Here is a 22,903-nt window from a genome sequence, read left to right on the forward strand (position 1 = left end):
TAAGCGCGAAATGCACACTACGGGTTTCGTGACAAGTTAAATTACACTGTATGCATGGGTGTTCTTTCAGTGAGTCAGCAAAAAGCTAAGTTTTCCAATCTGTAGATCAAATAATGATGGAATAGCGATTTCGCTGAAAGTGAAAGAATTGAAGAAGTGGGCGCAATTACTTTGGTCACTTTTACATTACTGAGCCAAGCATAACTTAGAGCAAGCCATGTGTCACACAATAAAAGAATCTAGCTTGCGTCCTTGCAGGTCCTTGCACCGCGAGTTTCCCATAGTCCAGAGCCGGTTTCTGCGAGGTCTCAGGTTCGACTTCCGTTAGGAGGCTCAGAAATTTTCTCTTGGTTATCATGGCTAGTGGTATTGCTCGTGGGCGCGTACGTATGACGGCGACGGTAACGGCGACGACGACGACGGAGTCGCGCAACATGGCGGCCATACCCCAAATAATAGGTTGACAGAGATATGCAGCCTTGGTTTACCGTGTATTTCTTTGATATTGGACATCCAAGTTACGATCAATTGACACCTGTCAAAACAAGGTATCCGCTGACCAGTATCACGTGACCATATCGCGGGCTCAAGTTTACAGCTCATCGAAACCTTGTTGAAAACAGGGCAGGATTGTTCGGAAGCCGGTTAAGGCTAACCCAGGATTAAAAGTTACCCGAATTATAACTTTTTCTTCTATACAAATGTTTTGTTGCTGCTTTGCTTTGTATATATAGTGCAGGATATAGCGATTATTAAAACCCAAAACAGAAGGCCAAACAATATACAGAAAACCTCAACGCAAAGTTACAAAACTCAAATCAAAATTCTACCTTTTCCTGGATTAGCTTAATTCATTTGGCTCTGAACAACCCAGCGCAGGAGCTACGCTTTTAGGCTGGCTTAAGGTTACAGTATACCTTCAGATCGGCAATTTTCTTCAAATTTGGATTTTTGGTTCAAAGTAATGGTCGAAGAGTAATCTCTAATTTCTGAAAACAAAATTGAAAAAAACTCAATATTGGCGGAGAAATTGAGGTTTTACGTTACGGCCGGAAGTGAAAGTTCCCTCTTGATTGACAGCCTTATAACGTGTACGCAATCAACCGAGACTACTTTCGCGGGAATATATGGATACCATGAATTGGCTGGCTACTCAGATCCAAGCATTTTTCGTATCAGATGTAATTCTATTAAGTTATAAGTAAACATGGACCACGGAAAACTCTGTTTACCAGTTCGAAAAAGCGAAGAACGAATGAAAACACATCAATGAGTGAAGAAGCGAAAGTTGGCCTCGCGGATGAAGCTATAGTTATCGTATCAAGCGGGCAAAAAGATCGAGTCAAGAGTAGAGAAAGATTCTGTAAAAATTTGGGAACTCGACAGCTATAACAGCGACGTTTACATTGACTCTTTTGTTGAGTCCGATACCGATGAATCGCCCAACTCATTGAGATCCATTGGAATTTATCCATGCACATTTGCTCCGCCGCGCTTTCTTTCGTTCAGTTTGTTTTCGTCGCCCAGCCACTCTAGCGTTCGTATCCTTTTACGTCTTCCCCATTTTGCCAGACCAGCGTCAAGAAAAACCGAGCTACAGAAAAATTATCTCTCCGCCTTGAGCGCATCGCGAAACACAAGGGTTTTTTCGAGATTCACGCATAAATTTCACCGCGAGTTAATGGTAGTAAATTTTCCAAGCGCTGATTGGCTCAGTGATCTGAGAAACCAGTTGAAGGCGTTTGTGGGCGGAGTTTGTTTGCGAAGCAAGAGATTTTTCTTAGCGCTGTTTTCTCGAATAAATTTTTTCGCTTGAAGCAGACACTTTAAAGAGTTACAACTCAAAGGGGATTTGTTTGATTGCCCTCAAATTTGGACAGTAGCTAGATTAACATATAAAAAACAAAAACGTGTCTGTGAATTGTTTATTTCGAAATATTTTTTCTCCGAGAGCAATTTTTGTACGATCACTTCACATTTTTTAAATCCTATTTCGAAAATGTTCTGTAACTTTTTACTGCAATTGAATGTGGCAAAACGCAGACACACTTTTTTAGCGCTTTTTGTCCTGAAACCGGGGAAAAAAATAAATTGGCGAAAAACAAAATTCGCTTTGACATGTAGCTTCCAAAAGGTGATTAGGACGCTCGCATTTAGTGGCCGTGAAAAAATCGGCACTTCATTTTATTTCAATATTTTTGGTATGGTTTGATAGCCAGCCCTATAAGCTTTAATTTGATGTGGGGTTTAGGTATCTACAGCTTAAACCGGACGCGCTACATCGCTTGGACGTGAGACACCCCTGAAGGTATACGGTAACCTTAAATCTATATACTATTCACTTATTTCAACTTGTCGATTCAAGAAGACTGCATGAGCTCCAGTTCAACTCGCCTTTCAGTACAAACTAAATGCTGTATACTGCTGTATACTAATTGCCTATCGATATTGAAAACAGCAAAATTGGATTAATTCTCTTCTGCGGACTGTCTCTACTTCAGATTCAGTGTGGAAGTTTGCGGTCGAACTTGGATCTATTTAAGGCCTCAAATTAAGCGCGCGGAGCGTGTAAACACCTCGCTAACAATATACTAAAAGCAATGGAGACTACTGAGAAGGGTATCTTTTCCATTGTCGTTGTGTCTTTTCAGAGACTGCACAAACAGGCAGAGACTGATAGTAATTATTAGTCAGCTAAAGCTGTTCTATTGCGTTTTCTTTTCATCTGACTTTCCGTCACATCTCTTACGTTAATCGCTTGCTCAAGTTTAACTTTTTCCGTGTTTAGAGCGGTTTTCAATTGAATGTCGAAGGTAATTAATTAGACAATTACTTTGGTTTTGATTTTCGTTTTACTACGGTTTGAGGTTGGCTGCGTAGTCTGACTGGTAAGTACTTGATTTGGTTTTTGTTTTATGACGCTCAATTGAAAACCGCTCTATTAATATCAATAACCGCAAAACATTCATACGCTAATCACATTCATACGCTAATCACTCGTTGTTTGTATTTTGACTCGCCCTACGGGCTCGTCAAAATACGGCACAACTCGTTAAAATATACAGCGATACTACTCACCAAAATATCAAATAAGATATATATATTGTTGTTCAAACCAAATAAAAAAAGGTGCTTAAGTGAATGAGCACAATTGGAATAACTTTTTTTCTTGTTCGTTTTAAAGATAACCAGAGAAATAAAGTTCCTTGTTCAATATCATTGGTGGCCTGTGTGTATAAAAGTGTTTGTATAATAGACACATTGATCGATTTGCTGCGAAGCTGACGAGACATGTTGTTGAAGCTTGTTGAGTGAGCGACGCACAATTTAAATAGCTTTTTATTTTTCACATGCATGCCTGGCCTTCTTCAGCTTACAATAAAGAGGCAAATTTTAGATGAAAAATAAACCAATACAAATGTTCGTTGTTTAGCCTTAGCAGAAGAAAAATGACTAAAATACTAAATAAGCACGAAATGCATATTACGGTAGGAACGACAAGTTCAAGATTATGCATGTGTGTTGCAAAAAGCTAAATTTCTAATCTGTAGATTAAATAATGATAGATTGGTGAGTTTGCTGAAAGTGAAAGAAATAAAGAAGAAGTGGCTGTAATAACTTTGGTCAGTTTGATATTATTCAACTTAGAAGTTAGCTTACCATACGTCACATAAGAATCTAGCTTACGTTCTTGCATTAGTAATTTCCCATAGTTCAGCACATGGTTAGAACGTCAACGTCGACTTCCGTTGGGAGACCATGAATTTTATTTTCAGTCTAAGTCAGTAATTCTACTTGTGTTCACTGGTACGTGTTCATTTATTTCAACCTTGTGATTTAAGTTGGCTTTCAGTACAAACTAAATGCTGTATACTGCTTTGGACTAATTGCCTATCGATATTAAATACAGCAAAACGAGAATGATTTAGATTTCCGCAGAAGCGCTTCTACTTCATATTCAGTTTAGACGTTAGCGGTAAACTTGGATCTAAAGGTCTCTAATCAAGCGCGCGGAACGTGTAAACTCGTCGCTAACAATATACTAAAAGCGATGGAGACTAGTAAGGACATTTTTTCCATTGTCGTTGTGTCTTTTCAGAGACTGCACAAACAGGCTGAGACTGACAGCAATTATTAGTCAGCCAAAGCTGCCTTGAGAGGTTCTCTTTTTATTTTACTTTCTAACGATATCTTACGTTAATCACTTAATGAATCTCAAACTGAATGGCCCCTACTTTTGGTTTTAAGACGCTCAATTGAAAACCGCTCTATTAATAACAGCAAACCATTCATACGCTAATCACTTATATTGTTGTTCAAAACAAATAAAAAAAGCTGCTTAAGTGAATGAGCACAATCGGACTAACTTTTTCCTTGTTCATTTTAAAAATAACCATAGAAAGTTCCTTGTTTAATATCATTGGTAGCCCGTGTGTATATGATAAGTGTTTGTATATTAGAAACGTTATTGAATATTAAAAACCAATATTAAACACAGCAAAATGAGAATTATTTAGATTTCCACAGAAGCGCTTCTACTTAATCAAGCGCGCAGAGCGTGTAAACACGTCGCTAAAAATATATTAAAAGCGATGGAGACTAGTAAGGACATGTTTATAAGTTAGTCACTAACTGAATCTCAAAATAAATTAATAAATAAAAGTTGTGGAGTAAATTAGCGCAATTAGAATAACTTAACTTTTTCCTTGTTTATAAATAGCTACAAAAAGTTCCTTGTTTAATACCACTGGTTGCCTGTGTATATAAAAATGTTTGTATGATAGAAAGTTCGAACATTATTAATCTGCTGTGAAGCTGAGGAGACGTGTTGAAGCTGGGTAAGTCGGTGTTGGTCATGTTAGCTTTTGATTTGCACATGCATGCCTGGCTTTATATGGAGCTGAAAGAAGAGGCAAATGAAGTTGAAAAGAAAACGAATGCAAATCGTATTTAGCCTTAGTAACAAAAAGTGACTAAAATAAACGCGAAATGCACGCTACGGATTTATTGACAAGTTAAGATTATGCATGTGTGTTCTTTCAGTGAGTCAACAAAAAACTAATTTTCTAATCTGTATATTAAATAATGCTGGGGTGGTGAGTTCGCTGAAGGTGAAAGAAATGAAGAAGAAGTGGATGTAATAACTTTAGTCAGTTTGATATTATTCGACTTAGAAGTTAGCTAACCATACGTCAACGTAAGAATCTCATAGCTTACGTCCTTGCATTAGTAATTTCCCATAGTTCAGCACATGGTTAGAACGTCTATTAATAACCCCAAAACTTTCATACGTAAATCACTCTTTGTTGCTCAAAACAAATAAAAAAGCTTCTAAAATTAATAAGCACAATCAGAGTAACTTTTTTCTGTTTTGTTTAAAATAGCCGCCCCCACAGCAAGTTCCTTTTCTAATACCATTGGTTGCCTATGTGCATAAGAATAGGTTGTAACATTGATCTGCTGTGAAGCTGACGAGACGTGTTGTTGAAGATTGGTAATTTGGCGACGTTCGTTTTTACTTATTATTCTGTATGTGAATGCCCGGCTTTTTTAGCTGCAAAGACACGAGGCGATGAAAAATAAACGAATGCAAATGGTATTTATCCTTAGTAGTACTAAAATAAGCACAAAATGCCCACTAGGGGGCATATTCAGTCACAGTGACGCGCGTTTAGACAAATCTCGCGCGAGCGAATATATTGATGGATTACAATGAAACCATAATAAGAAGTCTGAGAAGTAATATATCAAAGACGAAATACCGTGTTTGACCACATTTCCAAACACCGAGAAGAGAGTTGAAAAATACGACGCGCAGCGGAGTACTTTTGACGAACTTCGAGGTGTTTGGAAATGCGGTCAAACACTCTCTTGAGTTTTTGATATATCTTCTCAATCGGAACTAAAACTTAGGAGAAAACGGAGAAATAAAATCGTAAAAATCTATGCTAATTATGATCAGATATCCAAACACCGTCATGGTCAAGATTTCCTTTGTTTAAACTTGATGAATTATTAATGAGTTTGAGAAGCATTAGTCGCCTTCCCAGGCAAATAGGACCAAAGTCGGTTATTGACTGTTATAAAGCTAAAGCCAATTGCAATGTAGTCTGATGGAGCAAACGGCGGTTGAGTGCAATCGCTTTTTGTGAAGTTTGAGTTTGTTTCAGCGGAGTGTTTCGTTTGCATGGGAGATAGAGAGTTTTAATATGTTTGACCGCCGACTTTACTTTTACATAATTTTATATATGCTTTTCAAAGTTAAAAGTGAAAACTACAAAAAAATTTAGCGAAGAAAAGTCATAATTAGGACCGTACGATCCGTTTTTCTTCTTTCAGACCTTCTTTGGTCGAATTAACGGTGTACCACAGTGGCACATCATTAGAGCGTTTTCACTCAGATGGCCGACAGCCATGCAAATTTATTAGAACAAAAGAAAGCGTTTATTCATCAAGTAAAGAAGCCTCGACTGTGATCTGTTCTGTTGTACGAATTAAGAACTGTAGGGGGAGACACGAGACGTAGTAGAGTGTTGGTGTCTTTTTCTTGAGTGCTCTACCGCTTCCTAAGTGCTTTACAACAGAACAGAGCACAGCCGAGGCTTCTTTATTTGTTTTATGATAAAGAATCCACTAATTTCCGAACACATTCAGCAGATATTTTCAACCTAAACTGTGATAGAAATCTCGAGCTCATAATCTAATTGTTTATTAAAACTAGGGTATAAGGTTTTTGAAGACTAAACTGTTTGGGCGAGTGAAACGCTTTGCTATGTATTCACTTGAACCACCGTTTAGTTAGGGAAGCTGACTCTTTTCGAGCGCCAACCCTTCGTCAGGACATTGGCTAACGCTCAAAACGAAAGCTTCACTATTGACGGCGGCTAATATTGACCTTTACCAACGTCAAGTTGCTGATATAGATGGCTAAGCGTTGAATATTAGGAGTTTTCTGAATCTGACATGATTTTTCCTCCATTCATTTGCAGGCTTCATCAGGAAAATCATCTTGCGGAAGTTGCCGAGGTGGCCGTATGCCTGGTCCCGCGGGACCACTCGATATGGGGTGTCCCGGTGCTAGAGGGTGTGCCAGGAATTCCAGGTACTCCAGGAACTCCTGGTCTTATGGGACCATCCGGTAAGGAGGGTCCCCGCGGGAATGACGGTGCCAGAGGACCTGTCGGCCCGGTTGGTTCAAAAGGAGACAAGGGTGAGCCAGGGGCTCAAGGAGGTCTCGGCTCTTCAGGCATCGGTAGCTGGAAACAGTGCGTGTTTAAAAAACTGAATGAAGGAAAGGACAATGGCTTAATCAAGGTAAAACTTTAACTGATAAATGAGGATAATTTTTCGATGCGTTTACGAGCCCCGAAGAGACGTAGTTTCATTGTCGAAAACCTAAAATAATGGTTTAATGTTGCTAAAAAGGTTTTATGCAAGTGTACTGTTTACATCGCCTCGTCTAAACACTGGGGAGGGGGGGGGGGGGGAGGGGGTTCGGAGAATTATGCAAGAGACAGTTATGCAAACCCTCGACTGCGTCTCGGGTTTGCATAAGTTTCAAGAATTCTCCAAAACCCCCAAATGCTTAGATGAGGCTATTTGAACACGCAAAGTACAAAAGTACCCTATTGCTTTTATAAAATATTTCTCAAGGATGCACGCGAATCTAAATTGTCACAATCATGTTTACATGCTATCATCTAAACACACCTATCGGCCAATGAGCGGACGCGTGGTATATAAGTTATTTTTATAAATATATATTTTATCATTCAAGCGAGAGAGCCGTACTGCGAGAATATCGGCCAAACGTCTTTAAAGTACGGACTGAGCGCAGCGAGGTCCGTACAAAAAGAACGAGGGGCAATATTTTCCCAGTACGGTCCCGAGTAACCTTGGTTAATGAGGGATTTATTACTCGACGGAAAATTTTTAGAAAAACACACCTGGAAAAACATCGCAAATTTCACGCGTAAAATTCTTATTGGGAGCCGACTAGGCTTATACTCACGCCTGAGTTCGAAGAAAAGGAAAAGAAATCTTATATGCCAAAGAAAGTTTTTCTCAGAAACGTATACGTTATAACATGACTGTCAAAAATTCTTCAACAGTGATCGCCCGGGATCATTCGGGAAAGCGCTTGGTCCAATTCTTAGAGAGTTTTTAGATAATTTAACACCGGAAATGGAGCAATCTGATCGTTTGATTTTACTCAATGGCCCTCCGAACTATCCTAAGTAAGATGTGCATACACGAGCTCTTTTCGACGCATGTTCATCCGTCAGTACACAGTTCAGCACTGACGACAAGCTGAAAGTTTCGGGGATCTTGCATGGAAAATTCTTGAGATGCAGGGCTACATCTTACTACCTCCTAAACAAAAGCCATCGGCATGTCAGTCCTCGTCATGAATCAGAGAGATTCTTTGGGTCTCCTGGTTTAAAACGAGACTAAGTGGAATAAACCTGCAAAGGATAGGCCAGCTTAGTCAGTAGAAAAATTCTGTTTGTTGCTGTTCTTCAGAGCATCCTGCCTTGGTATTCACATAGGTTGTTTGACCTTAACAAGTCATGTATTCTCGAAATTATTCAGTTTCAAACTTATAAGCTCAAACTAACTTAATTGAAGAGTTACAGACAGTAAAAGAGTTCAAGAGGCTTTGGAAGGAGTTTTGATTTCTCTTCACATTCAATCTTGTAGGAATGTGTTTTTGAAAAAAGATCCGATGATACTGGTTTGCGCGTGTTCTGGAATGGCGCGCTTCGCATCTCCAACTGCAACTTTTGCTGCAAACGCTGGTACTTTACCTTTAATGATGCTGAATGTTATGCGCCCGAAGCCATTGACGGTATTGTCTTTATGAAAACCGGTGGACGGCCAAACGATGTCAAAAGTATCCACCGCGTCCGCCAGATTGAAGGAGTTTGTGAAACGGTCAGCAAGGGCACGGTACGCGTGGGATTCTGGGTCGGAAACTGTGATGGTTTCGGTGACGCTGACGCGTACACAGGATGGAAGTCAGTGTCCCGCATCTACGTGGAGGAGGTTCCGCCCCCGCAGCATTAAACTTTTTAATTTTGATCTGGCCAGCTTGTGTATTTTTTTCCGCGACAAGTTTTTTTAGGTTGATTAATTGATTTTCAACAATACCAAATATGTAATTCATACGTAGAACTGGACACTTCGGTGCATTACAGTTGTATATCATTACTTTCAGTTATGAAAATGAAAAATGTCAACGCTAAGCTGTTATTATAGGCTCGAAAATAATTGAAGTATGGTTGTTACCCATCTTCTTAGGTTAGATGTTTTAATCACTATTCTAGAAAAAAAAATGGTCTTTATGAACACTTTTACTTCTTCCATACTGATGAAAAGTTAAACTGCATGAAGTCTGAAGATAGTGGTTAATTTTTGGGGGCTAAAAAAAATAAAGTAAACTGCTTTGAAAAATGTCATGATCAGTCAAGATTTGTGTTTCACTACTGGACTTTCCTTGCACGAATTGCATAACTTTAACTTCCAACTCAGTAATGTCGTTTTTAAAAGGCCAGTTGTCTCATTGCGAAAAGAAAACGTCTTCTTTGCCAGGCTGTTTTCTAAAACTTTACGAAAATACTTAGTTCTCAGTTCTCTACTCAGATTTTTGTTTTGTATCAGTACGGTCTCAGTTGCCAGTAGCCCATTCTCACTCTCCACACGCATTTGTTTTGTGATCTACCTTCTTAATTTGAGTTGAATGATTTCTGTGAATGTATGCATTATATTCGACGGATGAATGAATGAATGAATGAATGATTGAATGAAAGACTTTATTTAAGTAATGTAGTATTTAACACGAATTGCGCCGTATGTCTCGGCACTCCTGAAAGTGCAAAATCTCCAGCAAGCCTACGCGATACATCACAAAGCCACTAAACTCCATCTACTTTCTGAACGGTTAAAACCATGCATTTATTGTTCGTGTGCTGACACAGGAGCCACAAGAGTATAAAACATAACTCATAGGAAGTACGCAGTGAGTCCCCACATTACCTTTAATGACCATAGTCACAGGAGGTAACAGCTGGAAGCAGCGCGGCTTAAATGTTCTCGAACAGTCAACAAACATCACATGGACAAAATTCGATGTGATAAACTTATCAATAGCCGTTTACTGTCATTCTGACATCAAAGTTTCACACAGATCCTTATATGATATCGCGAGTGGCCTCGGATCCTTAGCCGGTCAAAGCTTGCATTAAAAACCCCGCAACTTATATCTACCCATGTTATACCAGTTGTATTACCTCGTTATACATTATATAAACAATAGCCTCCATTTGTAGCGAAAATATGCTCGGATATTTTAGATATTTGTCCGCGGACATGATCTGTTCCCGAGAGGCGAGCAGTTTTCCGAGAGCGTAGCTCAAGGAAAACTGTCCGTTTCTCGAATTAGATCCCCAGTAATGTTCAAGGACAAATATCCAACTTTATTTACGTGCTAAATTGAGGCTGTTGTAGTTATTATCCTTCAATGTCTTTCGCAACACGCGTAGTTTTGAAAATTGGAGAATATTGACTCGGATATTGTTCAGCTTTTGCTGGGTTTTATTAGGGGTGGCGAATGGTCCTTTAAAAACCTTGGGTCTCGCAAAATTTTCGCTAAATTTCACAGGTCTCGCTGTTTCGTTTGTCTTAGCGGTTATGTGCGTCTCGCAGTCTCGATTTTTTTCGCACAGCTGTCTCGCAGTCTCGTTTAATTTTTTTGTTCAAGGCTAGGAAAGTCGCGAAGTACCGACCGACTTGTTTATTTCTTTTATATAAGCTTAAATGACTTCTTCTTAGAACCTGAACGTCTCGAGCTTGCATTTAAAACACTGTGAAGTCTCGATCTCGCAATTGAACAAGTCAAAATGTCTCGGGCTCGCAAAGATAAATACTGGCCTCGCCCTCTCGCAAAGTCTCACATTTACCATCCACTACCCCCTATGTTCAGTCACTTGACGCATTCAGACCAATCGCGCGCGAGCACAAATATTTGATGGATTGTAACCCTAATTATACATTGGGCTACCTCAGCACATAGTTGCAGCAAGTTACTATTCTTTTCACAATAAAAGTAGTCAGCTGCTAGTCCCTGAAGCTTTACAGGTATAGTCTGTCTAACTGTTCAGGATTCTGGAGGGCTTAGGTTCTCCAGATTCGGTTCGCGATAACGCGGGTAAAATTAATATTAAAAATGACCCAAGAGGACAGAAAAAATCACTTCAGTTAGCGAGGGGTTCGAGTTGCCGAGGGTTCAAGTTACCGAAGTTAAAATTACATTACCGTAGCATTCCGATAGTAAAGACCCCGTTACGTTTGGATTTAGCATGCAAAAGGGGCCGCTACTTTCGGGTAGTTGTCACTTTCGGCTAGTTAAAAAACGTTTGCACGGTAATTCACAGTCGTTTCAGACAAAGCGGACGCGTAAAACATGAAATTAAAAGTCCCATTTATGTATGTTACTAACTACCCACATAAACAATGTAGCTGGTATAAACAAAAAATGCCCTTAATGTTGGTACTGTAGGGCAAAAGTATAATAGTTGCATTACATCGCAATGCAACTGGCTGAACTGATTACAATATATCATTTGACTCTGCTCCCAGACAAATACAGCTTATAAATCATAGTTTCAAGAAAAAATTAGTTGAGATCTAAATAAAATCACTAATAATACATGTAACTCTTCAAGTTGATCAGTCCTGCAGTCACGCTGTTCCATCCGCATTGCATTTGACATTAAAGAGTTTCTCTTGTAGTGACTTCGACTTTCAGGGGGATAGCTACCTTCGGGATTCGATAGGAAAATAAAAAAAATAATAATAACTTTTGGGAAGCCGTTGTTGTCGGGGGAGGAGGACGTTTCATGTACTTGCAGAATATTTAAGACCGAACAGTATCATGAGTATGTGACTTTGCGTGACTCGAGAATATCTTCCAAGTCACGCGAGCAGGCTGACTTTTAGATCATAGCTTTTTCATCATTTTGTGACACTGAAGACACGACTGCTCTGACATCTGATGAGTCGTCAGCTCTAAAGGGATGAAACCACACTTTCTGTAAAATTCAACAGCGTTCAGAGAAGATTGCACAATCAAGCAATCTGCCGAGCAATCTCTTGCTCCCTCCTCCATCTCTTTCATAAGTGCCGATCCCACACCTTTCACACCGCAATCAGGGTCAACGAAAAGTCCTCTAATCTGCATAGTTTTCCCGTCAGATTCTTTGCAATCCAGCAGACGGCCAAATCCGACAACTTTTCCCAGTTTTTCAGCTACCACTATTTCCTTCGCTGCTATGGAGGGAAGGTACTTTGCTTTGTTTTGCCTTGCAACCCAAACATCTACGTCCTCTGTGCCGTAGTGAGAGGAGCACTTTTTCCTGATGGCTTCTGTGTGGATGTTGTAGGTGTCATCCACGTCTCCTTCGATGGCTTTGTGTTTCGATGGTTTTGTGTTCTTGGGCGAGACACTTTATACTCCCATAGTGCCTCCCTCCACTTAGGTGGATAAATGGCTACCAGCGAATTTATTGCTGGGGGGTAACCCTGAGATGGACTAGCATCCCATCCAAGGGGGAGTTGAAACACTCTTAGTCGCTTCATGCTACAGAAACCCGGAAATAATGAGCAAAACATTTTCCGCGTTTGTAAAATCAATAGATATATTTGGTTGTCGGTGTGTTACAAAGCACATAGCATGCAATAATTCATGAATAATTGTCCTGCTGCGACCACCGACTTGAGTTAGCCGCGTTTTGTATACTGCATTGGGCTAATTACCGATCGACATTGAAAAAAGCGAAATGAGAACAATTTTCTTCAGTAGCTGCCTGTACTTCAGATTCAGTATCTTTGCATGAGTAAACTACACCAAGTGACGGAGGAATGTGTAACTTCACAAGTTACATAACTAAGGTCACGCTTAGCGTTCAATACGTACGTCATTAAGCCGTGGAGCATGTAAACACGACGCTGATGATATTTACCGCTCGCAGAGCGTGTGAAATATTATTAAGAGCGATGGAGACTAGTGAGACGGACATATTTTTCATTTTCCTTGTGTCTTTTCAGAGATTGAACAAACAGGGTGAGTAACAATGATAACAACTATTAGTCAGCTAAAGTTGCCCTGAGAGGTTTTCTTTTCATCTTGCTCTCCGTTGATCTCTTACGTTAATCACTAACTGATTATCAAAACAAATCAAAAACGTTCTGGAGTTAATAAGCGCAATTAGAGTAACTTAACTTTTTCCTTGTAAATAAATAGCTACAAAAAGTTCCTTGTTTAATATCATTGGTTGCCTGTGTGTATAAAAATGTTTCCATAATAGAAACATTATTAGTCTGCTGCGAAGCTGACGAGACGTGTTGTTAAAGTGTGGTAAGTGGCTAATGTTTATGTTAGGCTTTAATTTGCACATGCACAGCTGGCTTAGCTGCAAAAAAAAGAGGCAAATGAAGTTGAAAGAAAACCGAATGCAAATGGTATTAGCCTTAGTAGCAGAAAAATGACTAAAATACTAAAATAAGCGCGAAATGCACACAACGGGTTTAATGACAAGTTAAAATTACATGTATGCATCTTTGTTCTTTGAGTTTCCAATCGGTAGATCAAATAATGATGGAATGGCGATTTCGCTGAAGGTGAAAGAAATGAATCACTTTTCCATTATTGAGCCAAGCATAACTTATAGCAAGCCATGTGTAACACAATAAGAATCTAGCTTGCGTCCTTGCACCATAGGTTTCCCGTAATCCAGAGCCGGTTTCTGCGAGGTCTCAGGTTCGACTTCCGTTAGGAGGCTCAGAAATTATATTTTCTGATTAATTCGACTTGTGCTCACTTGTTAACTGGGACTGAGGCCGAGACTGGTAATAATTATTATTGACTTATTTCAACCTGATGATTCAAGTAGACTGCATGAGCTCCAGTTGCCTTTCAGTACAAACTAAATGCTGTATACTGCTTTGGACTAATTGCCTATCGACATTGAAAACAGCAAAATTTGAAAATTCTCTTCTGCAGACTGTCTCTTCTTCAGATTCAGTAGAGAGGTTTGCGGTCGAACTTGGATCTATTTAAGGCCTTAAATTAAGCGCGCGGAGCATGTAAACGCTTCGCTAACAATATATTAAAAGCAATGGAGACTACTGAGAAGGACAATCATGTTTTCCATTGTCGTTGTGTCTTTTCAGAGACTGTACAAACAGGCAGGGACTGATAGCAATTATTAGTCAGCTAAAGCTGTTCTATTGCATTTTCTTTTCATCTGACTTTCCGTCAAATCTCTTACGTTAATCGCTAATTGTTTAAAAATATCCAAAGTCGTTCGAACCGCGCTCAAGTTAATAAGCGCAACTAGTTTAACTTTTTCCATGTTTAGATCGGTTTTCAATTGTGTGTCGAAGGTAATTAGACAATTACTTATCGTTTTGGTTTTGGTTTTACTACGGTTTGAGATTGGCTGAGTAGTTTAACTGTTAAGTAATTGGTTTGGTTTCACGTAAGGGCCAAACCACTCCCTTAATGTTTCATGAAGGCTATATTTGCTTGGTTTATATATTTCTGAACCAAGTTTGGCAGATGAGCTTTCTTTGGTCTCCAGTTTATTTTAATTTGGGAGTTGTGACAAAATGTCAGATTATGACGTCATAATTGATGACGTCATCAAAACGTGCTATAATTTTTTGTAAAATCTGATGGAAAGATTATGCCATTGGAAAGGCCTTGACTTGAGGAGTAAAATGCCGGAAACCGTTTTTTGCTGTGATGATTATTTTTTGAGATATGGCAAAATAAATATTTTTTTGTTGTCCCCCCCGGAATTTGCTTAACCATACTGTCCTTCTTAAGTCAGTCTCTCTGGTTTGTTTTTTTCAGTTTTATTCTAGAAAGGCTAATAATCTAGAAAAATAGAAAGCTTGATGTTGTCAAAAATCGTATGGTTTTAGAAATTTGATTTTCGGCTCTGTTAGGATGGTATTAACAGTAAAAAAACGGGTGACGTCACAGGTTATGACGTAACAAAACTAATTTTAACGCAATAACACTAGAGGGATAATTTTTTATTCCGATTTTCTTCTTTGTTTTTGCTTTAGTCATCTGGCACATCACATGTGCAACATAGCTGCATTTACTGGAACAAAATTACAACTCCAATTTGGGGATTTTTCTCAAAGGGGGACCCCATATTTTGCAGAGTTATTTTTCATATTTAAAAATGCCATATTTCATTCAATTTTTGTGATATGGACAAAATTTTTTCAGGTTTCAGCTCCCCTTGATGTGCTCTTTCGAACGCATTGTAAAAAATATGCATATTAAAAACTTCAAAAGTGGCAAAAAACATGACGTCATGACTGTGACGTCACAACTTTGACATTTACTGACATTTTTCACGTAAATATAATTGGCAATAGGTCTCCTGCCCATCTGCCAAGTTTGGTGTAGAAAGAGGCAATACTTTTTAAGTAATGCGAAATAATGTGAAATACCCAAGAACTGACGAAACATTTGGGGGGTGGTCTGGCCCATACTTTTGGTTTTAAGACGCTCAATTGAAAACCGCTCTATTAATAACAGCAAACCATTCATACGCTAATCACTTATATTGTTGTTCAAAACAAATAAAAAAAGCTGCTTAAGTGAATGAGCACAATCGGACTAACTTTTTCCTTGTTCATTTTAAAAATAACCATAGAAAGTTCCTTGTTTAATATCATTGGTAGCCTGTGTGTATATGATAAGTGTTTGTATATTAGAAACGTTATTGAATATTAAAAACCAATATTAAAAACAGCAAAATGAGAATTATTTAGATTTCCACAGAAGCGCTTCTACTTAATCAAGCGCGCAGGGCGTGTAAACACGTCGCTAAAAATATATTAAAAGCGATGGAGACTAGTAAGGACATGTTTATAAGTTAATCACTAACTGAATCTCAAAATAAATTAATAAATAAAAGTTCTGGAGTTAATAAGCGCAATTAGAATAACCCAACTTTTTCCTTGTTTATAAATAGCCACAAAAAGTTCCTTGTCTAATACCATTGGTTGCCCGTGTGTATAAAAATGTTCATACGATGATAACAGAAACACTATTAACCTGCTGTAAAGCTGACGAGACGTGTTGAAGCTGGATAAGTCGGTGTTGGTCATGTTAGCTTTTGATTTGCACATGCACGCTTGGCTTTATTTAGCTGAAAAAAGAGGCAAATGAAGTTGAAAATTAAAGAAAACGAGTGCAAATCGTATTTAGCCACAGTAGCAGAAAAATGACTAAATACTAAAATAAACGCGAAATGCACGCCACGGGTTTATTGACAAGTTAAGATTATGCATGTGTGTTCTTTCGGTGAGTAAGCAAAAAGCTAATTTTTTAATCTGTATATTAAATAATGATGTGATGGTGAGTTCACTGAAGGTGAAAGAAATGAAGAAGAAGTGGCTCAGCTGTAATAACTTTGGTCAGTTTAATATTATTCGACTTAGAAGTTAGCTAGTACGTCAACATAAGAATCTAGCTTACGTCCTTGCATTAGTACGTAATTCCCATATTTCAGCACGTGGTTAGAACGTCTAACCGTATATGAAAGGTGTTTGGTTCGACTTTCGTCGGAAGACCATGAATTCTATTTTCTAAATCAGTAATTCTACTTGTTTTCACTTGTTCATTTATTTCAACCTTGTGATTTAACTTTACTGAACTCCAGTTGGCTTTCAGTACAAACTAAATGCTGTATATATACTGCTTTGGACTAATTGCCTATCGATATTAAATGCAGCAAAATGAGAATGATTGATTTCTGCAGAAGCGCCTCTACTTCAGATTCATTGTAGACATTTGCGGCAAACTTGGATCTAAAGGTCTCTAATCAAGCGCGCGGAGCGTGTAAACACGTCGCTAACAATAAATTAAAAGCGATGGAAACTGCTGAGAAGGACTTGTTTTCTATTGTCGTCGTATCATTTCAGAGACTGTACAAACAGGCAGGGACTGATAGCAATTATTAGGGAGGTAAACCTGCTCTGAGGCGTTTTCTTTTCATCTGACTTTCTGTCAAATCTCTCATGTTAATCACTAATTGTTAAAAAAAGTCGTTGAAATAAAGGGCAACTAAAGTAACTTAATTTTTTCCGTGTTTATTAATAACCCCAAAACTTTCATACGTAGAGCACTCTTTGTTGCTCAAAACAAATAAAAAAGGTTCTAAAGTTGATAAGCGCAATTGGAATAACTTTTTTCCTGTTTAGTTTAAAATAACCACCCCCAGGGCAAGTTCCTTGTCCAATAGCATTGGTTGCCTATGTGCATAAGAAAAGGTTGTGACATTGATCTGCTGTGAAGCTGACGAGACGTGTTGTTGAAGATTGGTAATTTGGCGACGTTCATTTTTACTTGATATTCTACATGTGAATGCCCGGCTTTTTTAGCTGCAAAAACACGAGGCGATGAAAAATAAACGAATGCAAATGGTATTTAATACCTCTTACTAACCGAGTTCGAGGTCCGTACTGTAAGTTACGGACCGAGTTTTTTCCCCTTCGATTTATGGCCCAAGCGCGAAGCGCGCGGGTCATAAATCGAAGGGGAAAAAAACAAACGAGGATCCGTAACTTACAGTACGGACCGAGAATACGAGGTTAGTAAGATATTTATTATATCTCTACTGTGATCCTGACGGGTTCGGAAATGATTTCTATTGACGCAGACTCCGAAAGGCTTCAAAGCAAAACGAGTCAATTTGAAATTGTTTAAGTCGTTAGCACGCTTTATTACACAATTTAGAGAATAAGAAAGTTCTAAACTTTCACTTACTATGAAAGTAAAGAACACTTAGCGATGAATCACAAAACAGTTTGGCAACAAAACCAACTTTAAATTTTAGCGGGCCGCACAGGAGAGTACGGCTCGCTAAATCGACCAATCACAGCGCGCTTACTAACTGAGATATAATAATCCTTAGTAGTACTAAAATAGGCACGAAATGCACACTACGGGGCATATTCAGTCAGAGTGACGCGTTTTGACCAATCTCGCGCGAGCGAAAATATTGATGGATTACAATGAAACCATAATAAGAAGTCTGAGAGGCTTTAATCGCCTTCCCAGGTAAATACGACCAAAGACAGTTATCATATTGACTGTTATAAAGCTAAAGCCAATGCACTGTAGTCACTAGCCAGTCACAACGGATATAGACAATCCAGTGTGCCAATCAAAAATCCAAGCAAATACGTGTCACTTCTGATTGGATGAGAAAGTGGCGCCAGTTTTTTTAACCCAATCAATTGGCGAAGTAATGCAAAATCAAGGTAAATGTGACTTACTTTCTATACTCAATGAAAACCGTTCCATCTACACGCACATTTTTTTTTTTTTAATTTTATATCTCATTAGGTTGAACATGATGCTGACAGTTCACTTCACCCTACTGGCAGTTCTGCAGTTACCCTGCACGTCCTACGCTACTTTATATGGCGGATGCTGCTCAAAACCGGTAGGACCTGTGCAAAAAATGAACCATACAAGTGTTAAAACACCTTGCAGTATCTAGAAATATACGAAGATCATTTCAGTTATGATTATATCTCATATGAATGTGCAGGGTTAGCGCTTAGTTCATTGCACGCCAGAGATTGTAAGGATCATTATCAAAATAATAGCTGATGGAGCAAAAGCCGTTTGAGTCCAATTGTTTTTTGTGAAGTCGTGGAGAAATTGTTAATTGAAAACTATCGATACTACAATATACAAGTGAATATATGAAAGATCATATAATTATTTGAACTGCGGAGAAAGATATGAAGACAATGTAATAAGATATGAAGGCAATGTAATGCGAAGATACTGCGATGTACAGGTTGTGCTTTTAGCATTTTCTCGACGTACGTAAGTTTCACTAATTACTGATAGGAATTCATGAAGTTTGAGTTTGTTTCAGCGGAGTGTTTCGTTTGAGAGATAGAGAGTTTTAGTATGTTTGACCGCCGACTTTACTTTTACATAATTTTATATATGCTTTTCAAAGTTAAAAGTGAAAACTACAGGAGAATTTCACGAAGAAAAGTCATGATTAGGACCGTACGATCCTTTTTTCTTCTTTCAGACCTTCTTTGGCCACATTAACGGTGTACCACAGTGGCACACCATTAGAGAGTTTTCACTCAGGTGGCCGACAGTCATGCAAATTTATTAGAACAAAAGAAAGTGTTTATTCATCAAGTAAAGAAGCCTCGACTGTGATCTGTTCTGCTGTAAGCACGCTAGAAGCGGTAGAGCACATATTAAGAAGTGTAGGGGGAAACACGAGACGTAGTGGAGTATCCGAGGCTTCTTTATTTGTTTTATGATAAAGAATCCACTAATTTCCGAACACATTCAGCAGATATTTTCAACCCAAACTGTCATAGAAATCTCGAGCTCATAATCTAATTGTTTATTAGAACTAGGGTATAAGGTTTTTGAAGACTAAACTGTTTGGGCGAGTGAAACGCTTTGCTATGTATTGACTTGAATCACCGTTTAGTTAGGGAAGCTGACTCTTTTCGAGCGCCAACCCTTCGTCAGGACATTGGCTAACGCTCAAAATGAAAGCTTCACTATTGACGGCGGCTAATATTGACCTTTACCAACGTCAAGTTGCTGATATAGATGGCTAAGCGTTGAATATTAGGAGTTTTCTGAATCTGACATGATTTTTCCTCCATTCATTTGCAGGCTTCATCAGGAAAATCATCTTGCGGAAGTTGCCGAGGTGGCCGTATGCCTGGTTCCGCGGGACCACTCGGTATGGGGTGTCCCGGTACTAGAGGGTGTGGCTGTGTGCCAGGAATTCCAGGTACTCCAGGAACTCCTGGTCTTATGGGACCATCCGGTAAGGAGGGTCCCCGCGGGAATGACGGTGCCAGAGGACCTGTCGGCCCGGTTGGTTCAAAAGGAGACAAGGGTGAGCCAGGGGCTCAAGGAGGTCTCGGCTCTTCAGGCATCGGTAGCTGGAAACAGTGCGTGTTTAAAAAACTGAATGAAGGAAAGGACAATGGCTTAATCAAGGTAAAACTTTAACTGATAAATGAGGATAATTTTTCGATGCGTTTACGAGCCCCGAAGAGACGTAGTTTCATTGTCGAAAACCTAAAATAATGGTTTAATGTTGCTAAAAAGGTTTTATGCAAGTGCACTGTTTACATCGCCTCGTCTAAACACTGGGGAGGGGGGGGGGGGGGGCGGGAGGAAGGGGGTTCGGAGAATTATGCAAGAGACAGTTATGCAAACCCTCGACTGCGTCTCGGGTTTGCATAAGTTTCAAGAATTCTCCAAAACCCCCAAATGCTTAGATGAGGCTATTTGAACACGCAAAGTACAAAAGTACCCTATTGCTTTTATAAAATATTTCTCAAGGATGCACGCGAATCTAAATTGTCACAATCATGTTTACATGCTATCATCTAGACACACCTATCGGCCAATGAGCGGACGCGTAGTATATAAGTTATTTTTATAAATATATATTTTATCATTCAAGCGAGAGAGCCGTACTGCGAGAATATCGGCCAAACGTCTTTAAAGTACGGACTGAGCGCAGCGAGGTACGTACAAAAAGAACGAGGGGCAATATTTTCCCAGTACGGTCCCGAGTAACCTTGGTTAATGAGGGATTTATTACTCGAGGGAAAATTTTTAGAAAAACACACCTGGAAAAACATCGCAAATTTCACGCGTAAAATTCTTATTGGGAGCCGACTAGGCTTATACTCACGCCTGAGTTCGAAGAAAAGGAAAAGAAATCTTATATGCCAAAGAAAGTTTTTCTCAGAAACGTATACGTTATAACATGACTGTCAAAAATTCTTCGACAGTGATCGCGCGGGATCATTAGGGAAAGCGCTTGGTCCAATTCTTAGAGAGTTTTTAGATAATTTAACACCGGAAATGGAGCAATCTGATCGTTTGATTTTACTCAATGGCCCTCTGAACTATCCTAAGTAAGATATGCATACACGAGCTCTTTTCGACGCATGTTCATCCGTCAGTACACAGTTCAGCACTGACGACAAGCTGAAAGTTTCGGGGATCTTGCATGGAAAATTCTTGAGATGCAGGGCTACATCTTACTACCTCCTAAACAAAAGCCATCGGCATGAATCAGAGAGATTCTTTGGGTCTCCAGGTTTAAAACGAGACTAAGTGGAATAAATGAACGTTACAAACCTGCAAAGGATAGGCCAGCTTAGTCAGTAGAAAAATTCTGTTTGTTGCTGTTCTTCAGAGCATCCTGCCTTGGTATTCACATAGGCTGTTTGACCTTAACAAGTCATGTATTCTCGAAATTATTCAGTTTCAAACTTATAAGCTCAAACTAACTTAACTGAAGAGTTACAGGCAGTAAAAGAGTTCAAGAGGTTTTGGAAGGAGTTTTGATTTCTCTTCACTTTCAATCTCGTAGGAATGTGTTTTTGAAAAAAGATCCAATGATACTGGCTTGCGCGTGTTCTGGAATGGCGCGCTTCGCATCTACAACTGCAACTTTTGCTGTAAACGTTGGTACTTTACCTTTAATGATGCAGAATGTTATGCGCCCGAAGCCATTGACGGTATTGTCTTTATGAAAACCGGTGGACGGCCAAACGATGTCAAAAGTATCCACCGCGTCCGCCAGATTGAAGGAGTTTGTGAAACGGTCAGCAAGGGCACGGTACGCGTGGGATTCTGGGTCGGAAACTGTGATGGTTTCGGTGACGCTGACGCGTACACAGGATGGAAGTCAGTGTCCCGCATCTACGTGGAGGAGGTTCCGCCCCCGCAGCATTAAACTTTTTAATTTTGATCTGGTCAGCTTGTGTATTTTTTTCCGCGACAAGTTTTTTTAGGTTGATTAATTGATTTTCAACAATACCAAATATGTAATTCATACGTAGAACTGGACACTTCGCTGCATTACAGTTGTATATCATTACTTTCAGTTATGAAAATGAAAAATGTCAACGCTAAGCTGTTATTATAGGCTCGAAAATAATTGAAGTATGGTTGTTATCCATCTTCTTAGGTTAGATGTTTTAATCACTATTCTAGAAAAAAAATGGTCTTTATGATTACTTTTACTTCTTCCATACTGATGAAAAGTTAAACTGCATGAAGTCTGAAGATAGTGGTTAATTTTTGGGGGCTAAAAAAATAAAGTAAACTGCTTTGAAAAATATCACGATCAGTCAAGATTTGTGTTTCACTACTGGACTTTCCTTGCACGAATTGCGTAACTTTAACTTCCAACTCAGTAATGTCGTTTCTAAAAGGCCAGTTGTCTCATTGCGAAAAGAAAACGTCTTCTTTGCTAGGCTGTTTTCTAAAACTTTACGAAAATACTTAGTTCTCAATTCTCTACTCAGATTTTTGTTTTGTATCAGTACGGTCTCAGTTGCCAGTAGCCCATTCTCACTCTCCACACGCATTTGTTTTGTGATCTACCTTCTTAATTTGAGTTGAATGATTTCTGTGAATGTATTCATTATATTCGGCGGATGAATGAAAGAATGATTGAATGAAAGACTTTATTTAAGTAATTGCGCCGTATGTCTCAGCACTACTGAAAGTGCAAAATCTCCAGCAAGCCTACGCGATACATCACAAAGCCACTAAACTCCATCTACTTTCTGAACGGTTAAAACCATGCATTTATTGTTCGTGTGCTGACACAGGAGTCACAAGAGTATAAAACATAACTCATAGGAAGTACGCAGTGAGTCCCCACATTACCTTTAATGACCATAGTCACAGGAGGTAACAGCTGGAAGCAGCGCGGCTTAAATGTTCTCGAACAGTCAACAAACATCACATGGGCAAAATTCGATGTGATAAACTTATTAATAGCCC

At 39.1% G+C, this 22,903-nt stretch overlaps 3 protein-coding genes across 4 annotated transcripts; 2 read left to right on the plus strand and 1 right to left on the minus strand.

Annotated features, from left to right (window-relative positions):
* Positions 1-6,884: 6,884 nt before the first annotated feature.
* Positions 6,885-9,455, plus strand: LOC145466520 (collagen triple helix repeat-containing protein 1-like). The gene is made up of 2 exons (XM_081450244.1): positions 6,885-7,314; positions 8,701-9,455. Exons 1-2 carry the CDS (start codon positions 6,964-6,966, stop codon positions 9,064-9,066), a joined length of 717 nt encoding a protein of 238 aa, XP_081306370.1. The 5' UTR covers positions 6,885-6,963; the 3' UTR covers positions 9,067-9,455.
* Positions 9,456-11,714: 2,259 nt separating this feature from the next.
* Positions 11,715-14,411, minus strand: LOC145466206 (putative N-acetyltransferase YafP). Its single transcript, XM_081449947.1, has 2 exons — positions 14,309-14,411; positions 11,715-12,465 (listed from the first exon to the last, which is right to left on the minus strand). Exons 1-2 carry the CDS (start codon positions 14,409-14,411, stop codon positions 11,999-12,001), a joined length of 570 nt encoding a protein of 189 aa, XP_081306073.1. The 3' UTR covers positions 11,715-11,998.
* Positions 13,015-22,808, plus strand: LOC145466472 (collagen triple helix repeat-containing protein 1-like). 2 transcript variants are annotated; one of them, XM_081450194.1, is made up of 4 exons: positions 13,015-13,120; positions 18,434-18,533; positions 19,754-20,086; positions 21,480-22,528. In XM_081450194.1, exons 2-4 carry the CDS (start codon positions 18,441-18,443, stop codon positions 21,843-21,845), a joined length of 792 nt encoding a protein of 263 aa, XP_081306320.1. In that variant the 5' UTR covers positions 13,015-13,120; positions 18,434-18,440; the 3' UTR covers positions 21,846-22,528. The 2 variants fall into 2 exon arrangements, with proteins under 2 accessions (XP_081306320.1, XP_081306319.1); XM_081450193.1 differs by lacking the exon at positions 13,015-13,120 and having other exon boundaries at positions 17,997-18,533; positions 21,480-22,808.
* Positions 22,809-22,903: the final 95 nt, after the last annotated feature.

Source organism: Orbicella franksi, chromosome 13 (genome assembly GCF_964199315.1).
Source record: "Orbicella franksi chromosome 13, jaOrbFran1.1, whole genome shotgun sequence".
In the NCBI taxonomy this organism is placed as follows: domain Eukaryota; kingdom Metazoa; phylum Cnidaria; class Anthozoa; order Scleractinia; family Merulinidae; genus Orbicella; species Orbicella franksi.